Source organism: Echinops telfairi, unplaced genomic scaffold (assembly GCF_000313985.2).
Source record: "Echinops telfairi isolate 266 unplaced genomic scaffold, ASM31398v2 ScPeMD7_7468;HRSCAF=8506_0, whole genome shotgun sequence".
NCBI lineage: Eukaryota > Metazoa > Chordata > Mammalia > Afrosoricida > Tenrecidae > Echinops > Echinops telfairi.
The window spans coordinates 80,996,560-81,017,683 of NW_022111369.1; the positions used below are offsets into that span (position 1 = coordinate 80,996,560).

Here is a 21,124-nt window from a genome sequence, read left to right on the forward strand (position 1 = left end):
AACTCAAACCATTGCGGGCAAGTTGATTGATTCCCTGTGATCCTATATAAGCCCGCAGTAAAATGTGTGTTACATCAGAGCTATACTGCGCTTATTAAGTTATAAAGCTGGCGAAGCTTTCCTCCAAAATAAGCCACCTGAATTTTGATTCAGAAATACTGACCATCACTACCTTCTAAGTAAATACAGTAGTATGCATCCAGCATACAGAATATATGTACAGAAAATATGTCTACATTTAGTAACATGGAGTGATCTCTGAGGTGAAGTGATAGCAAGCAGGTTGGAAGCAGGAAATAAAAGATAAGTCCAGTTAGGTCAAAAGGAAAAAACACACCAATCTAAGGAAAACATTTCTAGACAACCTGAGTATAAATACAAGGAAAAAGATCTGAAAGGGTATCCACTAAATATCAGCGGTTAATTGTGTGCCAGTGGAGGGGGAATCTAAGCTGGACACAGCAAAACCAAACTCACTGCCAACTCATAGGGACCCAACTGCTCTGGCGAGTTTCCGAGACTAACTCTTTACAGGAGTAGAAAGCCCTTTCTCCTGAAGAGTAGGTGGTGGTTTTGAACTGCTGACCTTTCGGGTTTCAGTTCAACATGCAACTACTACGCCACCAGGGCTCATCACAAAAAAGGGAAGAGAAAAGAAACAAAGAGAACTTTAACTTCACTCACATGGAATTTTTATGAGAATGTATTTTTACACCTTATAGGATTTTAAATAGATTCTGAAGAAGTACCGTTAGGTCTCAGCCTTAAGAGTACGTGACAATGAAAACATTACCCTTGCTCCTTTGGTTGATTATCGCCAGCAACTTTTCCACCCTTCTTCCGAATGTACGTAGCACCAGGAGAATTTTCAAGAGCCTCAACATCGACTCTGAGAGACATACTGTCTGACGAGGGCAAGTGTTTACTAAGACTGGGATAGAATAGGAGTTCAGGAATATAATGCACACATGTCTGGCAATACAATACAGTACCAGTAGAAAAGAGACAAGAGATGCCCTTCATCAAAAGCAAAAAAATGTTCTTAAATCTTCTACAGAATAACCAACCAACAGGTCAGCATATCAGTTATAACACCACATATTCTTAAAAGAAGGCGTCATATTCTACTCACTTATTCCTAAAGTCAGTGGCAGACTTCATGTCAGTGAAGTCATTTAATAAAACCTCCACTGCCTAACTATGAATCTTAGAAAACACAGACTTGCTCTCGACAAAGCTAGAACTTGAGGCTGCTAAGCACCCACTCTTCCCATCAGATGCCTCCAGGTTTAGTCAGAGCAGTAATTGATTCAGAAAGAGATGTGACTCAGATGTCAAATAGATGGCACTTCAGAACATGCACAACTGTACAAATAAAATAAGATCCTCTTCCCCAATGTCCATTGAACTTGAACCTGGAGGGATATACACTCTGTTCTGGTTCTTAACATAACTTTTGCTTCTGGAATAAACTGTACCCCAAGTAGACCTACCACGATATTTGTGGGAATCCATAAATTCTCAATTTTGCTTTTATTACTCAGAACTTAGCTTCTGCTTGCTTGCTTTAATTCACAATAGGAAAAGCCCGAGTCACAACACAGGTAATGGAAGATATTCCCAGTAACAGAAAGGATACGCTTTCGCCTTCTCAGGATCTACAAGTGAGTAAGCAGAAATAAGCTGTGCCAGAGTGTGAATATCTTTAGGATTTTGTCTAAAGGAACAAATAAGAAAGTTATTGAACAGTTCATAGAACTGGAGAACGCAACATAAAAAGCATTAATCGTTTCCTCGTATTAAAATAACACCCTTAACACAGACTTCTATTTTAGCTACATTTGGGGTTGGGCACTTACTTCCATAGCTGTTCTAGGTCACTAATTGCCTCCTTTTTCCGCCCATATTTGAGTTTGAAGTTTGCAGCTTCTCTTATCAAAGACAAATGAGCAGAAGATTTGGGCTACAAGTTTAAAAAGAAGGGTGGGGGGGGGGGGATTTTAAGGCATGTATTTACCAAGTTCATAACTTTATAGTCCTTAGAGTATCAATGTATCTATGCACTAAATTCCTGGTTGTTAAGTTTTATTGTATTCCTGCAAACATAAGAACAAATTCATACACATAAACAAGGAAAGAGCAGCGAGACAAATACAAGTAATCACCAAATTATGAATTTGGGACACAACTCGTCTGTTTTCAAGTTGTCTACAGCTAGAACTACTCCCCTCAAATCACAACGGTCAAACATTAATTTAACACAGCACTTCCAAAAGCACTGATGTTCCTAAACTGTTAACAGTGCTAACAGCACAAATCCCACCAGGGTACATGTGCAAATATCTTAATTTCAATACCATCTACACTGAGACTTATACTGGGAAAAAATTAAAATGTCCTATTAAGAGACATGACATGCAATTATTCTATGTAGTAACTATCATTCGTCCATTTCTCCCTACTCATACTTTCTAGCTACTATAGATGAACTCCTGAATATAATCATGACTAATAGCATGCATATTTGAGACCATACACACATATGAAGTAGCTTCAGAAGAAAAAATGAACAATTTTTTTTTCACGTTGCAATCATTGGATTTATTGTAATTCACTGTTTTTAATAACTTTATTAAAAAGGAGCTCCTGTGGTACAATGATTACGTGTTTGGCTGCTAACTGAAAGGTCAACTGTTTGAAACCATCTGTGGCCACATCGGAGAAAGATCCGCTCCCAAGAATTGTAGCCTTGGAAATCCTTTAGGGCAGTTCTGTAAGGTCTCTATGAATCAAATCTACTCAACAGCACACATACAACATACTTCTAAAAAAGGAATCTGACCAGAGACAGTAAATAGCATTCTTCTTTCTTGGTAGTGTCGGAAACCCCCAGGGTAGATCTACTCTGTCCTACACAGTTGCTGTGAGTCAGAATCAACTCAATGACAGTAAAGGGTTTTTCATCTTTACTGTAGCTTTTCATTTTTATGCAAAAACATCTTAACATCTTACTCCATTTACTTACCTGATGATTTTGATACCACTGGATGGCTTGTGTGAAGACCTCAATGGCACTGTCAATATCTTCCTCGTGGCTGTACATGGTCACTAATGCTGACACCTACCCAAGGGATAAATAAATGAATAAATTCCATTCTAGAATAAACTTTTGAAAAACACTGGAATATCAAACAAGGCTCCTAGGTTCACTGTCAGTACTTAAGAAAATATTATCTTTACAGAGCATAACTTTAATCCTGAAACTGACATAAACAACACCATTTTATAAATACAAAGGCAGTTACCTATAATATATAGTTTCCTATAGAACAGTCTTTCCCAGAGTGGGCAACACTACCCCTGAGGGGCACTGGAACAACCTAGGGGGTTGCAAAAGCAGACACTGACATTTTATCCTGGATTATGGGCTATAGTACAAAAGTTTTTAACTGCCAGGGGGAGTGAGGAGTAATTTTTTTCCTGAAAAGGAGGCGGTAGGACAAATAAGTCTGGGACCCTACTAGTGCTCATGAATAGTTCACAAGTTATGTACAGCAATGGAGGATTAGCACTCATTGTATATAAGAAACCTTATATAAAAGACATTGTGGGACACTCAAGTGCATGATCGGCAAGAGACTGAGCAGTGGGTCTGAACTCCAATGATGAGACTATGAAAGACGCTATGAAAGACAGAGAATTAGTAACAAAATTTAAGCAACAGCAAAGCAGCCATTTGGCTGGCTGAACTGAGTCAGAAAACCAGGAGTGAGGTCAGAAGAGAAACCAACAAAAAGCTGGATTTTCTGAGAAGATCAGTGAAAAGTGATCAACTTCTGTCCAGAGTAACCAATCAGGAAAAGGAAAAACACAATGACTATTAGATATAACTCCAAGGGCTCAAGTAGAAAATGTTTTGAAAATGATGATGGGAGCATCTGTACAAGTTCGCCTGATGCAACTAGTTTGTGGATTGTTATAATATCTATAAGGGCCCCAATAAAATGATCAAGGGGAAAAAATAATTCCATGTCAATAAGTCCATCAACCTTGATGAAAGGGATAACTATTCCTTGAAAGGGAACAGATAGCTGGGCATTAAATAATAGAAACAACTGATTTTCAGTCATATTTATTTTATCCTAATGTGCACTAACTGGACTATTATGATTAAATCGGATCCTTCTAAAGAGTAGCACTACCATAATGCATCGACATCTGTACACGCTGTACTAGAGCACACAAACGAATAAAACAGCCCCACTAGATACACATGGCACTCTAGAATTGGTCTCTACAAATAGATGCTTTCCCAGCTACACTAGTGACCTAAACCTATGGTGCTTGAATCATCAGTAAAGCTCTATCTATATCTGAAAGCTATTAATCATTATCACTTAATTGATTTCACACAAAAGAAACTGCAATGAAAGATGACATAAAAATTTAAGCTAAAAAAAAAAAAAAAATTTAAGCTAAGAAATTCCCTACAGATGTCTTAGGTTACGGAAGATGACTTTCAGTGTTAACATGAGCCACATCTGAATAAATAAGCCAATACAAAACAAAGGACCAGATAAATTTATGCCAAACAGTAATTGTTGTTTTAACTACCATGCCTACATTATACAAACATATAAAGGAAATACATAGATAAATATTAAAGCAAATACACAGAAACTTCAAAATACTAAAGATCTATCACTCCCACTCCTTTTTAAGGCTTGTAATATTTTCGTTACAAACTCACCATGCCTGGTTTATGCTTTAACTCCTCTATGCTTCTCAATATTAGACATGCTTTGGAAATATTTCCTTAAGAAAATAAAAACAAATTCAGCATTTCATTGAAGAAAGTATATTATGAAAAAAAAATACAAGGAATTCCCTACTTCTGCCTCACTACTTAGGAAAGCAAACAAACACCATCTTGTAATACCGCTAATATTCAAGCTATGCTCTGTTCATTCTTTTTACAGGGTTCCAAAGAGAAACATGCGTGCGTAACTTCCGTCACAAAGAAAGCTAACGGCAGAACTACCGCCAGAGCAAACTTCAACTCGCGGTCTGCCGAGCTCACTTTCCCTTCTGCAGACTTAACCCGAAGGTGTGGATGCACTGTAGTCGGTCAGCATGGCCCTCTAGCCAGAGCTCCTCCTGGGGTCTAGTCTCATTCTGGACTCCACACTGTGGCTACAGTCCCATGTTCTCTGCTATTCTAAGGGACAAGATCTGCTATTACAACCTGCCTTTAGTAGACAGTTTGAACCAAGCCATGACCTTTGTTTCCTTGGGGATATCTGTAAGATTACTTTCCTAGAGGGAGTAATTGAAGACACCATCCTTTGTTATCCCTGGATGGGCATCAGGGTTGGTGCCACTGTATAGTTCTAACCCACATCACTTGGAAAGCCACAACTCTTTGTCCTGACTGCGTTTTGGGAGAAGCCAAGACGACTTGCTGTGACTTTGGGGCAATTCTGGTCCGGCCCCTGCATTTGACTTGACTCTGCCTGACCTTCAGATTTGGGATTGAACATCACCCACAATCACGTGACATTTCCTCAAAATTTCATGAGTTTCTGTGGCACATTGCAAGGAATCACAGAACTCTGGGACATGAGGGCATAGGAACCTAGGAGTGAATGAAGCAGAATAGTATCCTGTAAGAGTTGAAACGTTAGGACAGCTCTTAATTTCCAACTCCTTAGAACTAGTCTGGTATTTTTCTACTAAAAGCAATTATTACCATAGGGGTCTTCCTGTAAACACCTTGGGGGATCAGCACTGTAGACACTAGTACAATGGAACGTTTACTATGGAGTTAAATTCTGAATTCCCACTCATTGTAAACTTCAATAATGTAACAAACCTTCAAAAGTCTCTGAAAGGCAAACTAAAACCGAACAAATGACAGGCTCTTTTCTAGTCATTTCGGCACAATATTCCTTGGGAAAGTAAACTGAAACCAGATGAGGGAAGAGCGGCTACGAGGGAGAGCAAGCAAAGGAAGGGTGAGGAAACAAAAGACAGGCCAGAGTGAGGAAACGGGAGAATGCCAGGCCTGGGAGACTAGCCGTATTTCTAATGTAATCTTTGTTTATACTGTGCCCCCCACTAAGACACATCTGTCCTGAAAGACGTGCACCCAGAATGCTCCTTGGAAGTGCGGAGTGGGGCCTTGTCTCATGTACTTTGGACACGTTGTCAGGAGAGACCAGTCCCTGGAAAAGGGACATCATGCTTGGTAAAAGTCGAGGGTCAGTGAAAGAGTAAGGCTCTTGACGAGATGGACTGAGTAACAAAGGCTACCACAATGGGTTCAAACAGAACAATCGTGAAGATGGGCCAGGACTGGATAGTGTTTTATTCTCTGGATTAGAATCGACTTGATGGCACTTAACAGTAAGAAGTCTTTACAGACCTCTTTCTTAACTGCCAGCCCCCACCACATCAATGTCATTTAAAATTTACTATCAAAGAGAAAGGACACATCTGTTTCATATACTGTGGCCCTAGGAGGTCACAGGTCTCTCTCTCTCTCTCTTTTTTCCCATTTCCTCCAAAACCAAATTACTGGCCCTATTCAGAATGTATGGTCTATGCCAGGGCTGATGATGGAAGCATCCTGTATCTGCACTGTTAACACTGTAGTCACTAGTTACATGCCGTTAACTAGGTTTCTGAAACGTGACTAGTGCAGCTGAGGAACTTTACATTTTCTTCTTAATTAAGATTAAAATAGCTACATGTCAGCAGTAGCTACCACACTGGAAGACACAGCTCATGTTGGTTCAAAATGCCAGTTCTCATTAAATCCCCTAGTCTTTCCCCCTCAAACAAACAGTTAATGAAATATAAATGAAGAATACCAAAAGCCAAACTCACTGCCATCAAGTCGATGATGGCTCATAGCAACCCTGTAGGACAAGGTCAGACTGCCCCTGCGAATTTCAGAGACTTAATTCTCTATGAGGGTAGAAAGCCCCATTTTTCTCCTGAGAAACAGCTTGTGATTTTGAACTGCTGACCTTGAGGTTAGCAGTCCAAATTGCAACCACCAGGCCTCCTCAAGTGAAGAATAAAAGGGAAGAAATCCTGAAAACTAGAATATAAAACCAAATCAAATCCACTGACCTCAAGCTAATTCCAAACCATAGCAACAGAGTAGAGTTGCCCCGCTGGGTTTTAGGAGACAGTAAATCTTCAGCCTCCTTGGAGCATCAGGTGTGTTCAACCTGCTGACCTTGAGCCCAACTCAACCAACTCTACCACCAGGGCTCCTTGAGATGCAGAGCCAGCCCTCGTTTTACACAGAAGCATGTTTACACATGACCTACCTAGGCTAGATGACTATGCGTAGTCTTCTGAAACAGAGGATTAGGTTGAAACAGGCTTAGGTGGAAAATCACTCCCCACTATCAAATCTAAGGTCACTCACAACCTAGCTTCACAAATGAAAGAAAACTAATGCTTCACCCAATACACAAAAATATACAAATCTAAGTTCACAACCACTTCAGAATCACTACATCACATTTCTCTTTAAATTGCCTTGGAATAATGCTAAACACTAGCCGCAATACCTTGGGAAATTTTCAGTTGTGCCATGGTCAGCTTAATCTTGGCTGCATTTTCTGGATGCTGATCCGAAAATTCCTAAAATATTTTAGTTGAGGGGAAAAGAAAATCACATTTAATTGACCCAACCAACTGTATACATAACAATTACTGATCTCCGCCGTCTAAAAACTTAAACCTAGCAGTAACAGATAAAGTTTCTGGTTTTAGACCAAAATTTTAACTTCAATAAAAGTTTAATACCTACTGTGTTATAAATTTTCAATAGTAGGGAAGTACTAATGAGGATAATACAAAGAATTCGAGTTTCTTTTTTTAAAGAAAGACAATCCTATAAATGACACCTCTTCACTGATGAGTCTTTGCTAAGTTAACATGGCCCCTTAGGATGGTCTTAATTTTATCTTGTCCTACTTCTCAACTATCTCAAGAAAATCAAATGTGTAGTCTAACTGCTGATCTGCTTTGATGAACAAATCAGTTTCTCCATAATGGTTTGGAAATTTGGAGGGGGGCTTACAGGTTGACATTATTAAAAAGAAGTAACCAACATATAACTTCCTCCCTGGGGGACAGACAACAGAAAAGTGGGTGAAGGGAGACGTCGGACAGGGCAAATTAGACAAAATAATAATTTATAAATTATCAAGGGCTCATGAGGGAAGGGGGAGCGGAGAGGAAGGGGAAAAAGTGAGGAGCTTATGCCAGGGGCTTAAGGGGAGAGCAAATGTTTTGAGAATGATGAGGGCAATGAATGTGCAAATGCGCTTTACACAAGTGATATATGTATGGATAGTGATAAGAGTTGTATGAGCCTCTAATAAAATGATTTTTTTTAAAAAAAGTAACCATGCTCCAGAATGACACACTGGAGACAAACCAGAAACTCAGCCTCAAGTTTTGTCAAGTACAAGCATTTGTCTGGTTTTGTTGAAAACATTCGCAAAATACATACTTCCATAAAACAGCAAACCTCTAATCCAAGAATGAACTAAAGCAGTGGTTCTCATGCCTTCCTCATGCCTCGACCCTTCAATACAGTTCCTCATGTTGTGGTGACCCCCCAACCATAAAATTATTTTCGTTGCTACTTCATCACTGTCATTTTGCTACTGTTACAAATCAGGCGACCCCTGTGAAAGGAGGCTGAAAACCACTGAACTAAAGCAAGCGGCACTTTAGAATCTGTAAGGGGTTTAGTTTTCCCGTCAAAGGCGTGGTTATTGCAGCATAGTGAACATGAAGCTGGCTGCAACTGCCTAACAGTTTCTTCGTTAAAAATTCAACTAATTCCTTTACCTGAAGCAGCTCTATTGCTTTCACATGTTGCTTTTCACGGCACAGCTGGGCAGCTTGGATTAAGACAGGCAGGAGATGCTCAGGACTTTGGGACTGTAAACTGGAGGATATTTTGCGGCATTGTTCTGCCTAAAAGACAACCCCCCCCCAAAATAAGTTAGTTAGTTAAACAGTAAATGACAAAATGAAAGACAAGACAGATGAAGGAGGCAGTAAGAAGAAACCCGTTTTTAAAAATAACAACTGACGAACTAACTAGGATAAAAGTAGTTTATAGAGTCTATTGCCAATTTCCCTATAAAAAAAAATTCCTGCTTACTGATGAGTTCTAGAATTATTTAATAAAGGACAAGTTTGACTAAACATTCATTTATGTGCTTAATTAATTCCAAAGTAACCATCTGCTTTCAAACAAAATATTTTATTTTCACCTAAATGCACATGTATCTCATTATCATATTGAATAACGACTCAGTTCTGCATAAAATATTACTGCCTCTCACTCTCCCAGAAACCTCTGCTCTATAAAACCATGAAGTCAGAATGTTATTAGAATGCATATTAAAATAGGATTTATCCAATATTGGTAAATGGACGTGATTTACGCAAGATGAATCTTAAATCTATAATCATGCTCAATATCACTGCTACCTTAATTTTGTTTAAATCAGAGATCTGAAATCAGGTGGTGAGAAAATCATTTAAGGTAAAGGGATGACTTAATTCTATGTCCTCCCTCTTAAATCTGCCCCACGTCTTTACAAAGAGTTAGGCAAATTGCTTGCTTAGCAAAATCGGTTATATGGCATTCTCAAGGACATGCAAACACATGTTTAAAGCAAAGGACATATTACAAATAAAAGTAGATGAGACTCATACGCCAAGTTCTTAAAGGGTTAGCCCAGGAACCCAAGGTCTCTGACCTACCTGGTTTGTGTACATGGCAAGTAAAGCTTTGTTAAATTCTATAGCTTGCAGTTGTTTCTTGGAAAGTTTAAACTCTACTCCTTCTGCATTGGTTAATTTCACCTTCTTCTTGGAGTCAAAGACATTTTGGTCCTGATAAAGAAGAGCAAATTTCACCCACAATTAACAAATCTCAGATATTAACTTTGTTAGTGCATCACAGCCTCATTATGTCTTCATTTCATTATTCCACACAAACATGAGACAAAAGCGCTTGGACAAGCATATATCTACCTGGATGGGGTGCTTCGTTCTCCTTTAAGATACATTAAATGTTTATATTAGGGTCTTTGCTAGTTTTTTTCTTTTAAATCTTTTCACTAGGGGCTCCCACAGCTCTTACAACAATCCACACATCAACTGTATCAAGCACACTTACACATATGTTGCCATCACCATCCTATAAACATTTACTCTCTACTTGAGCCAACCAACTTTATCAGTTCCTCCCTTTTCTCTCCCTCCCCACCAGGGTTGTTTCGCGGTTTTTTGACAGACTTGAACAAAATATCTTTAATTAAAATTTACCACTATGTGTGTATGTATTCAAGGGACATTCAAAAAAGTTCATACAGAAAAATGGAATTAAAAGATAATGTATTTTTCCACAAACTTTTTGAAGCTCCCACATACAAACACACATGCTTGAATTTCTTCAACTTTGCTATCATGGTACTTTATTGTTCAAAAATTTTATTTTCAAGACTCTCCTGGACTTTTTTTTTTTACTAGCCAACACGTATATATCCTCTAATCTGTTGTTCACTCTCCCCCTACCACTCATAAATATATCTTCACATGTACATTTGCTTATGCTGTTGCTTAGATTTCAAATTGGCTCAAATTTGCCAAGCTGAGAGTATATCTTTCATCAAGTATTGGAGTAATAAAATACACAGAAAAAAAATTAACATGCCTACTTTTTATTCCAACATTAGGCGGAATTTTAGCTCCCCACTTCGAAGGAAGAAGTCGCTGAAAACCTCTGCACGGCTCTGAAGCCCGGCCACATGCACAGGCAGGTCTATGAACTTTGGAACCTACACCTGCCAGTGGCTCGCAATTCCTTCTTCCTGCCATCACTTCACCTGTGCAGACCCATGCTGTCCTGCTCTAGGAGGAGAGGGGTATCAAGGAGCAGGTCGGAATCCGAGTTCTATCCTTCGCTGCCTATGACCTTATACAAATTATTCCACTTTGCTACAATTCCAAGGCAAGTACTGGCATCTAAAAGGATTACCAAGAATTAAAACACGACGGAAAAATCAATCGGTACACCCAGAGAACCCAAATGTGAATGACGGGATCCCGTTCGTGTTTCCAACTGACTCAGAGTTCACTCTCAACATGACATTTTTCCATGAAACAAAATGTTTCAAATAGTGATCAATCTGATTAGTAACATTATTTTAAAATTAAGATTGCCTGCATACATACTTGAAATATTTTACCACCAGAAAGAGTGACAACAAGAACAATGATCCTAACTGTACTTCAAAAATAACCACTAGATGAGAATGATGAGGGCAATGAATGTAAAAATGTGCTTTACACAATTGATGTACATATGGATTGTGATAAGAGTTGTATGAACCCCTAATAAAACGATCTAAAAAAATATAAAAAAAAGAAAAAAAAAACCCACTGGAAAGAAAAGCTTGCATTTCTGCACTAGGTGAGAAATCATCTGCAACTTGCAAACATGCACAGAATTTGATTCAAGTACATTTTTATCTCTAATGAACAGATTCTCTGTTATACAAATAACTGAAAGAAGAAAATCAATAAACTGGGGGAAGAAAAGGATTTAAAGGATCTACAACTACCAAGAGGTTGTATTACTTAAATTATTTGAATATTTCCTAGAACTATCATGAGGATCTTAATGATTTTGCTACAAATGGACTTTCACTGTCATAGAAAATGACCCAACAAAGGGCAGAATTGAGTTTAATCTGCCAGCAGTGGAGGAAGCCACGGATAGTCCATACCTTGTTAATGGTAATGATGTTATTTGCAATTACAGCTAGCAATCCCACATCTGTTGGCCTGTGAACAACAAATATTGGTTAAAAAAGGCACAAACCGTTCAAAGGAATCTCTCAATAAAAGCATTTGATTTTAATAAACATACTTTAGTTTTATTATCTGATTGTAAAGTTGCAGTGCCTCCTCTGTACGACCCTGAAGCTGCAGAATATAGGCCATCTGACCATGAATGATGGCCAGTTCTGCCTGTGAGTCTTCCTCGGTCCCATCCTAAATGGAGAACAAACGTTTTTTCTGTAAATTCTCCAAAACGCTGCGCACAGTTCCCAACTAATCTACTTGTGTGTAAGACAAACAAGCAACATTAAGACAACCAAGAATTTTCCCTTAGAGTTCATTCTCTAATACGGGACCTGTCCTCCAAACAGAACTGTTTTAACCGAGAATGGCAAAAGACAGATTCTGGAAGAACGCGTCAACAAACTCAGAAATACTTTTTATCAATCATTAAAAAACCCAAGAAGTGCTTTTTTAAAATCTAAAATAAAAGCAAACAAGTTTAGCTTTATACAATTATATTCTGAAATGTTTGAAAAATAATTTTCTTATAAGAACATATTTGAAAAGTGTTTTGCTCTCAATTCTACCAAATTCTAAAAGCAGAAGGTTCTAACTACTACTGCACAAGAAATTTGAAAGCTGGAAGCTGTCACTAAAGCAGAGGCTCTCTTAACTAACTCGCAGACTAACGTACATTCTCCACTCTTTCCAGAAAAGCTGACTGGTGTCCACGGTACAATGAAAGCTAAACGCTAGAAGGTATTATTCTTGCACCAGAAAGCACTCCAGCTCTCTCACCTGTTGAGAGCATGCTGACTAAGAGTAAAGAAATGAGTATTTCTAAATCAATTCATACCAATCGTGTTTGGTACAGAAATTACAAAATTTAAATATTACAGCTAGAAAAGAACAAGACAGGTGAAAAGACCTATTTCAATCAAACTCATAATGAATACTCATAAAGACTTGACAAAATCTTTTTAAAAAATAAAGTGTTTAATGAAAATTACTATTTAATTAGGTACTAGCCAGAAAATGGGAAAATATCTGATGTTTGTATTTACAAAGACTTTGTAATAAAACCACCCATAGCTTTAACATAATAATCTACTTCAACAAAAACCAAACTAGAAAGCATGTTAGAGTATGTATAGTTTATGTAGGAATCTTATATGAAATTCCTATGAGCAGAATCATACTCAAAGACATTCTAAATGTGGAGCATGAATCTGTGTTTATAAAAATTGAAAGTAAAGTGTCTAAGAATGTTAACTAGTTTGTATCGTGATTTCTCAACTAAATAGATCAGTTAACTGAGCAAAAGAGCTTTTACTTTGATTTCTCTTTAGGGAAACACCATGTATTACAAGCCATCAAATACTACAGGGAAGGTTGCTATTACTGGTAATTTCTATTACAGTGCGAATTTGGGGTTTACCAACCATGAACTACTTACAGAGTCTTCTGACAGTGAACGGCGGCAAAGATCTAGAGGAGAAGAATTGTTTTAAAATTAACATTACTGGTAATTGCCATTCCCTTTCACAATTTAATCCTCGGGCAGAAGATTCTAAAATAATCTTAATGACAAGCAAATCAGAAATGTATAATTAACATCAAATACACTACAAAAGCATCACCAGTCGCTTATTCTAGTTTGTTCTTCCTTCATTTGTAGTCTCAACCCTGTAAAAAGTATTTTAAGAGGAACTTAATGATGGCAACAAATGTACAAATGTGGTTGACACAATAGATCTATGTATGGATTGTGATGAGTTGTACAAACCCCCAATAAAACGATTAAAAAAAAAAAGAACAGAATTCTAAAAAGTTATAAATGTGAAAAAAAAAATTATAAATACAAGGTCTGGTTTATTGTCAACTGCCATAGAAAAGGGTAAAAACACCCTAACCGCACCTAGAGATAACCACTGCTAACATATAGTAAGTCAGTCGACTTTTTAAGTAAATGCAGATGTATTTTTAAATGAGAGTGGAATATTATACACAGTACTTTGAAGACTCCTTTCCCCAATTTATTTGCTCTGGATATCTCTGTATTGTAATAAGCATAGACCTACATTATTAGTTTTAATGATTGCATGGTTATCTATTTTGTGATTGCAGTAAAATGTAGCAAAACTATGATGATGGAAATTCAGGATACTTCTAAAAATTTTTGTAATGAACATCTTTAAATAAACACTTATATAGTTATAGATCTATACATAAATTTATCTAATACTCCCTTAAGATGAATTCCTAGAACTGGAATTACTAACTGAAGAAACTAACAAATTTGAAAATTTGCTACACAAAGTCCATTGCCAAGTTAAGTCTGCCTGACTATCCTCCAGCAGCAGTGGAGCTCGCTGTCATCCAGTCCATTCCCACCCTCGGCAACCAACCTACGACAGAGTAGATTTGCCCTGTGAGGTGTCCAGGGCTGTAAACATTTATGGGAAAGAAGTCTCCTCTTTGTCCTGCAGAGCAGCTGGTGGGTTTGAAGTTAGCAACGCAACTCAGTCTACAAGGATTCCTTGAACGGCAATGTAGAATGACCTTTCCCCATACCACTACCAATACCTGGTGTGATCAGGAAGTGATGGGTCTTAAACAACTGTTGTTCTTTTTTTAATCATTTTATTGGGGGTTCATAAACTATTATCACATACTTACATCCATAGTGTCAAGCACATTTGTATATTTGTTGCCATCATCATTCTCAAAACATTTGCTTTGTAGTTGAGCCCTTGATATCAGCTCATTTTTTTTCCCTCCCTCCCTGCTCACTCCTCCCTCATGAACCCTTGATAATTTATAAATTATTTTGTTTTATCTTACTGTCTGACGTCTCCCTTCACCCACTTTTCTGTTGTCCATCCCCCAAGGAGGAGGTTATATGTAGATCCTTGTAATCAGTTCCGGTTTTTTTGTTGTTGTTTTTTTAAATCATTTTATTAGGGACTCATACAACTCATCACAATCCATACATACATCAATTGTGTAAAGCACATTTGTACATTCAATGCCCTCATGATTTTCAAAACATTTGCTCTCCACTTAAGCCCTTGGTATCAGCTCCTCATAATTTTACCCACCCTCCTGCTCTCCCCTCCCTCATGAACCCTTGATAATTTATAAATTATTATTTTGTCATCTCTTGCACTGTCCGGCGTCTCCCCTCACCCACTTTTCTGTTGTCCGTTCCCCAGGGAGGAGGTTATATGTAGATCCTTGTAGTCGGTTCCCCCTTTCCACCCCACCTTCGCTCCACCCTCCCGGCATCTTCACTCTCACCACTGGTCCTGAAGGGATCATCCGCCCTGGATTCGCCCCATTGTTATTTCTTAATGATGCCCTCTCAACATTTAACAGCAGAACACCCAGTTTCAGCTTTTTATGTCCAGCACTTCACTGCATTTCCTTACAACAAGGAAAAGTGATGCAGAAAGGCCTGCATATTTCAGGAATTGAGAGCAGACTTAAGTGCTCTAAAAAAATTTTTTTCCCCTAAAGACTTCAAAGCATGTAACTATAAGGACATATTATTGCTTCTCGGCCTTTTGGCTAAGATCAAGTGTAATTATAGGGACATATTAAATGAAATGCAAATGTGCCTGACTGGTGCTGTCAGTGTACAAAAGTTGTATATGCATAGTTCTAACTTTTTATGACTATTGACTATCATTGTTTATGACATATTAAGTGCTTGAATAAAAACTCATATAATTTATATTTAACGGGGGGAGGGGAGGGGAGTGGAAAAAAAATTTACATTTAACATTCATATTAACTTGCTCAAAAACCTATGCCTAAAAAATTTTTTTTTAATTATGGAAAAAATAATTTATAACTTATCAAGGGCTCATGAGGGAGGGTAGGTGGGGGGGGGAGAAATGGGGAGTTGATATCAGGGGCTCAAGTGGAAAGAGAATGCTTTGAAAATTATGATGGCGGCTTATGTGTAAATGTACTTGACACACTGGAGAAATGTATGGATTGTGGTAAGAGATGTAAGAGCCCCAAATAAAAGTATTTTTTTAAAAAAACACCTACGCCTCAAAATTCTAAGTTTAAGGCCTGGCACAACTGAAAATGAACAAGTAGGTTGGTTTAGGGTTCAGAAAAATATTGAAGAAATAGTGTCAAAAAAAAAACAAAACAAGAGAAAGGGCAGAGGATATTTGAGAAATTCTCACTGCATTCATCACCTTCATTTAATAACTCCACAAAAAAAAAGTGCAACTGTGGCGATACACTGCAAACTTAGGTAAGATGCTAATTTTTGCACACATAAATTTTTTTAAGCTTCCAACCTTCGGCTTTTTGTAGGATCTTCATGGCCTGGTTCAGTTGGCCCTGTCCAATCAGAGCGCATGCAGCATTGTAGCACAATTCATATGTGCCTTCTTGGAGGCCCAGGTTGTCCTGCCAGGGAGCAAAATACCAGTCACACACTACACAGGCGTAATAGTTCATGGCTCTAGCAGTACATCAGGTTACTCACTGGAACCACTTTTTCCCAATTACTTTGAGCTGCAACAACTGCAGAAAGGTTGGTTTTTCTTTCCTCATCATAGTCATCTTGGGAGTTTCGGACAAGATCTCTGTACACCGCTAAACATTCATCATAGCGTTCCAACCGGTACAGCTGATGGGGCAGAGAACAAGTGCAAACAATCAGAAGAGAAGTTGGTGTTAAGACTGCAACACCATACAAACCCTTGCTTGAACTGCTAAATGTGAACTTAACTCGGCATAACTGAAGACAAGCAAATGTATTTTTCTTCCTAATTTTTTTTTAGTTCTGTGTGCTACTAATATTTACAAAAGAGTATTTGAATCACAACTATATGAATTGGTAAAGAATATACCAATTATTGGTATAGGAAAATATTTTTTTTCTTACCCACTTTCTTGAAATTAAGTGTCTAAGAAAACTTTTCTACAGAACGCAACCCTGCTAAAATAAATAAATAAATAAATGAAAAGAATGCAATCCTGCATAAATACCTAAGCTTGCCTATAAAAAGTAGTAGCACAAAATGTTAATTGTCCTTAGGCAAACAAAGACAAGATCAGGTGTTAACAGAAGCGTTTAATATTTCTGAAAACTTCACTATATTTAATCTTACTTACTATCTAGGCTTACTGGTTTTCATCTTTCCAACTAAAAAGTCCAAACTATCCTAGGGAACAAACGGCCCCGGGGAAGTCATTTGTTCACAGAGCACTAACTATACACGATGGTTTGTATGAAGTTCAACACAAGGTGATAGGCTCAAACTTCAAGAAACTGCTTTGATGGTCAGTTTTGTGGAGCACCCCTGCTCCCTGCTAGGTACAGCCACGCTCATTCAGGAAGATGATCGACAGGTATTTGAAAGCAGCAATTACCACTTGTCCATACAGCTCCTTTAGTTTGTCTGTCTGCTGGGTAGCACCTTCTATTGTCTTCAAGGCATTCTCGATTCTGTTCAGCCTGTACTCGCAATATGCCTTCTCAAAGGAAAGAGAATTACTGAAAAATTAAAACAGATATTTGATTAGAAGCTATTACTGCAGAACACTCGCTAATGCCAGACATTGTTCTAAGCACCTGATCAATAGTATTCATTTAATATAACAACAGATGAGGAAGCTCAAAAATGTTACTGCCATGCCCCAAAGTCACATTGCCAGTTAGTTGCTTTAAATGGTATTATTCCCATTTCCCCAGTCTTGCACATGCCTGCGTGCATATTCTTATTCAAATTATTGGTTTCTAGAAACTGACATTTAAAAATAAAAGTATGAATTATTTATATAATAAATTTTCTTAGTAACAAAGACAATCAGAACACTATTTTAAGTGGATTACTTTGATTTTCTAAAAAACTTATTATTAATTGGGAGTTAATATATATATCAATCATCTTAATATATATATCAATCACTCACTTAACTCATTAAGGTTTCTTTTCATTTGCTCAAGAAGCAAATGATTAGCAAAGAAAAACAAAATATCTTAGGAACGTTGTCAACCTGCCTAACCGAACAGCTAGTAAACACAGAACTGCTGACATTCATAGATTTAAGAAGTCATTTATTTTAATATTTATACCAGAAAGGTCTCTTTGAACATAACTTGAGAGGAAGAAAATGGCAAAAGCCTTTACTGACTTCTCTAAGAAACATTAAGGAACTCTAGTGGTGCAGTGGGTCAAGCACTGGGCTGCCAATCACAAGTCCAATAGTGTAACCTACTGCTGCTCGGAGGGAGGAAGATGAGGCCTCCCATGCCGTAAAGATTGAGGCGCTCACACATTTATGAAGCAGTTCTACTCTGCCCGACAGTGGGTTGCTCACTGAAAGTCGGATGCCACTCAATGGCAGTGGACAAAAAACATTTAAAAATTTTCCTGTGTCGTAAAATGACCAGTATTTCCTACATATTAAATTTTAGGGTAAAAATTTAATAGAAAGCAAAGTCCCATTTATTTACTGTTCTATTTTTAGGAAATAGTATAAAAATTGGTTTTCAACTTGTAATATATTTATGATTCAAATACAAAAACAAAATAGTATTCACTAAGAATCTGCTCCCAGTATAATCCAAATTTATCATTTCCTCTTACCTCTGACAAGTGACTATTTGTATTGTTTCTCCTTCTAGCGTGTGTTTTTGCAAATATAGATAAAAATTCTCATAACCTCCTCCTTTTATATGGCAGTTCTACTCCTTATAAACCATCACATTAAATATACTGCAAAACTTCACTTCAAAATACATTTTACAAAGGAAAAAAACTAACCTTTTTAAAAAAAAGGTTAACAACAGGGTGGGGGAACCAGTCATATGCTCAGAAAACTACAAAATAATTCTTGACACTGGAAGATCTTAGCCACAGACCATGGTCACCTAAATAATTCTCAATGGCAGAAGGCAGAGGTTAGGCCAAAATTCTCAACTACCCCGGAGACCTCTACCTACTTTTATACAACCACTTACACACCAACTCTACATGCTCTGCCAACTCCCTTTTTTAAAAAACTAAGGGGGAGGGAGGAAAAACATTTGAGGAGTTGATACCAAGAGCTCAAGTAGAAAGAAAATGTTTTGAAAACTATGATGGCAACATATATTCAAATGTGCTTGACACAATGGATTTATGGATTGTTATAAGTGCTGTAAGAGCCCCCAATAAAATGATTAAAATAAATAAATGTTTGCCAAGTTATTCTCCCTGACCTCCAAGGACCCCTGGTACATTTATGCCCGGCATCCCTCAACAGCCTCACTCCTGCTGAAGGGTTCAAGGCAATAGACAGAAAACAAGCTCAAGGCCTTGAGTAATGGTATCAGCCCTACAGAACAGAGACCTGCAATACTTTATAGGAATAGACAGAGCAGCTGATGGATCTGAATTCCCAAGCCTTTCAGTTATCAGTGCTTAACCCACAATGCCACCAGGGCCTCCTTAAAAGGCAGATGGGAATTAAAAAAGGCTCCTGAAAGCTAAAGGAGGACACAAAAATCAATTGCTCCTTCCAATTTCAGAAATACTTTGTCAGGCAAAGTAAGGGAAGGAAATGAATGAATTGTGGTGCAAGAGTCAGAGGGTTTCTAATAGTAAGTGAACAAACATGTAAATCACTCACTTGGCCAACACTTTGGTGTGAGTGTTGATGACATTCAAGGCTTCTTTGAAACTTCCATTCTGGATGAGGCATACCACTTTACAGTGCAGGGCAGTTATATCATCCTTGTTGATCTGCAAGACTAGACATCACTTTCATGAGAGTCATTGCACATGTTTAGTACATTTCCAACCCCATCTCATGACATAAAATTTCAAATTTTATTGCAGCAGAAATGATTACTAGAAGCACTAAAAAAACTTATTTTCATTTTTAATTTAATAAACTTCAACAAGAATGACTCAGGACAACTTTTTTTGCTGATAATGATTCTAAAACCCCATTTAAAATTTTTCCCTTCATCTAAGACATCCAAAGAGAAACACAGGTGGCCAAGTTTCAGTGCCAAACACTGGGTGTGGCTGACCAGAATGTCTCCTCTTGCTCTTGGACAACTACAGGGGTATAATTCTCAGGCTAGGAAGCAAAGTAATTTCTACCAATTAGGAAAATATATATTGGAAAATAGATTGATTACCTTTGCTGATCAAAATTCACCTGCTGTATGATATTGGTGAAGACCTACCCGTTGAGAAAAATTAATTCAAGCCAAGTTTTGCTGTTGTGTGCCTCAAATAATTCTTAAGGACTGCCACTTTCCTCCATGCCTTAAGTCACCCGAAGTGTGCGCAGTCACCACTGTCACTGTCCACTGTTGTGTTAATACAGCAACAGTTTGTTTTGAATGAACAAACTGTCTTAATCACTAAACTTCAAATATTAATAAATACAGACTGCACCTTCTGAACACAAGTCTTTAGTAAATACTGGGAGTATTAATATTTTAATACTGGGAGTATTAAAAATGAAGGATATCTCCAGCTGGAGAAAAGAGTAATGAAAAAAATAAATCAGACACGTGGTTGCAATTGGTCTCTACAACCTTGACCGGATGGTGCCAGCTACCACTACTCCCTGGTCTGAAAAAGAAGGTCCAGGACAGAGTGGAAGCAACAAATAGAACAAAAGGCACAGTTATTAAGACCAGGCTTACAGGTTGGATAGGGACTGGTGGTAACACCAAGACTATGTGCTTCAGTCAGTTAAAAAAGGGGCGCATTTACCCAAGGACAAAGCACAGAGGATTAAGAGAATGGAAACAGGAAAACACAGGGAGGAAGTAGATGTGATTGCAATGCTCAGTAGAAGCCAAGCCTTTATGAATTGAACATAAACTTGACGATCTGAGCTATAAAGCAAGTAATTCACAAATGGGGGGTGGGGTGGGGGGCAAACAAAGAAAAAATCCAGCAGGTCCCTATTAAGAGTTGTGTAGTAAAGGGGTTAGGGGAAAAATGTGGAGGGGAGGAGGGGGGAACCAATTGATCCACAAATAAAGCACACACACACACACACAAAATTGATCCACAAATAAAGCACACCCCACCACCCACCACCTCCACCACCACCACCCCCTCCTTCCAGGGGAATGAACTACAGGGGAGGGGAGGAGGGGGGAACCAATTGATCCACAAATAAAGGACACACACACACCCTTCCAGGGGAATGAACAACAGAAACCATAGGGGAAGAGAGACAGCAGTCT

General features: G+C 38.0%; 1 protein-coding gene and 1 pseudogene across 1 annotated transcript in view; one reads left to right on the top strand and one right to left on the bottom strand.

Moving 5' to 3' along the window:
* Nucleotides 1–21,124, bottom strand: part of SRP72 (signal recognition particle 72) — a 56,261-nt gene that overhangs the window by 8,683 nt on the left and 26,454 nt on the right. Inside the window, exons 5-19 of the mRNA XM_030888566.2 lie at nt 19,540–19,660; nt 17,296–17,419; nt 16,406–16,549; nt 16,215–16,326; nt 13,352–13,383; nt 11,981–12,105; nt 11,838–11,895; nt 9,808–9,939; nt 8,881–9,009; nt 7,587–7,659; nt 4,751–4,815; nt 3,026–3,121; nt 1,860–1,963; nt 1,640–1,717; nt 794–931 (exon numbers count right to left, since the gene is read on the bottom strand). Of these exons, the coding sequence (XP_030744426.1) occupies nt 794–931; nt 1,640–1,717; nt 1,860–1,963; nt 3,026–3,121; nt 4,751–4,815; nt 7,587–7,659; nt 8,881–9,009; nt 9,808–9,939; nt 11,838–11,895; nt 11,981–12,105; nt 13,352–13,383; nt 16,215–16,326; nt 16,406–16,549; nt 17,296–17,419; nt 19,540–19,660 (1,531 nt within the window). The remainder of the gene's footprint in view (nt 1–793; nt 932–1,639; nt 1,718–1,859; nt 1,964–3,025; nt 3,122–4,750; nt 4,816–7,586; nt 7,660–8,880; nt 9,010–9,807; nt 9,940–11,837; nt 11,896–11,980; nt 12,106–13,351; nt 13,384–16,214; nt 16,327–16,405; nt 16,550–17,295; nt 17,420–19,539; nt 19,661–21,124) is intronic.
* Nucleotides 15,446–15,578, top strand: LOC115873462 (annotated as a pseudogene).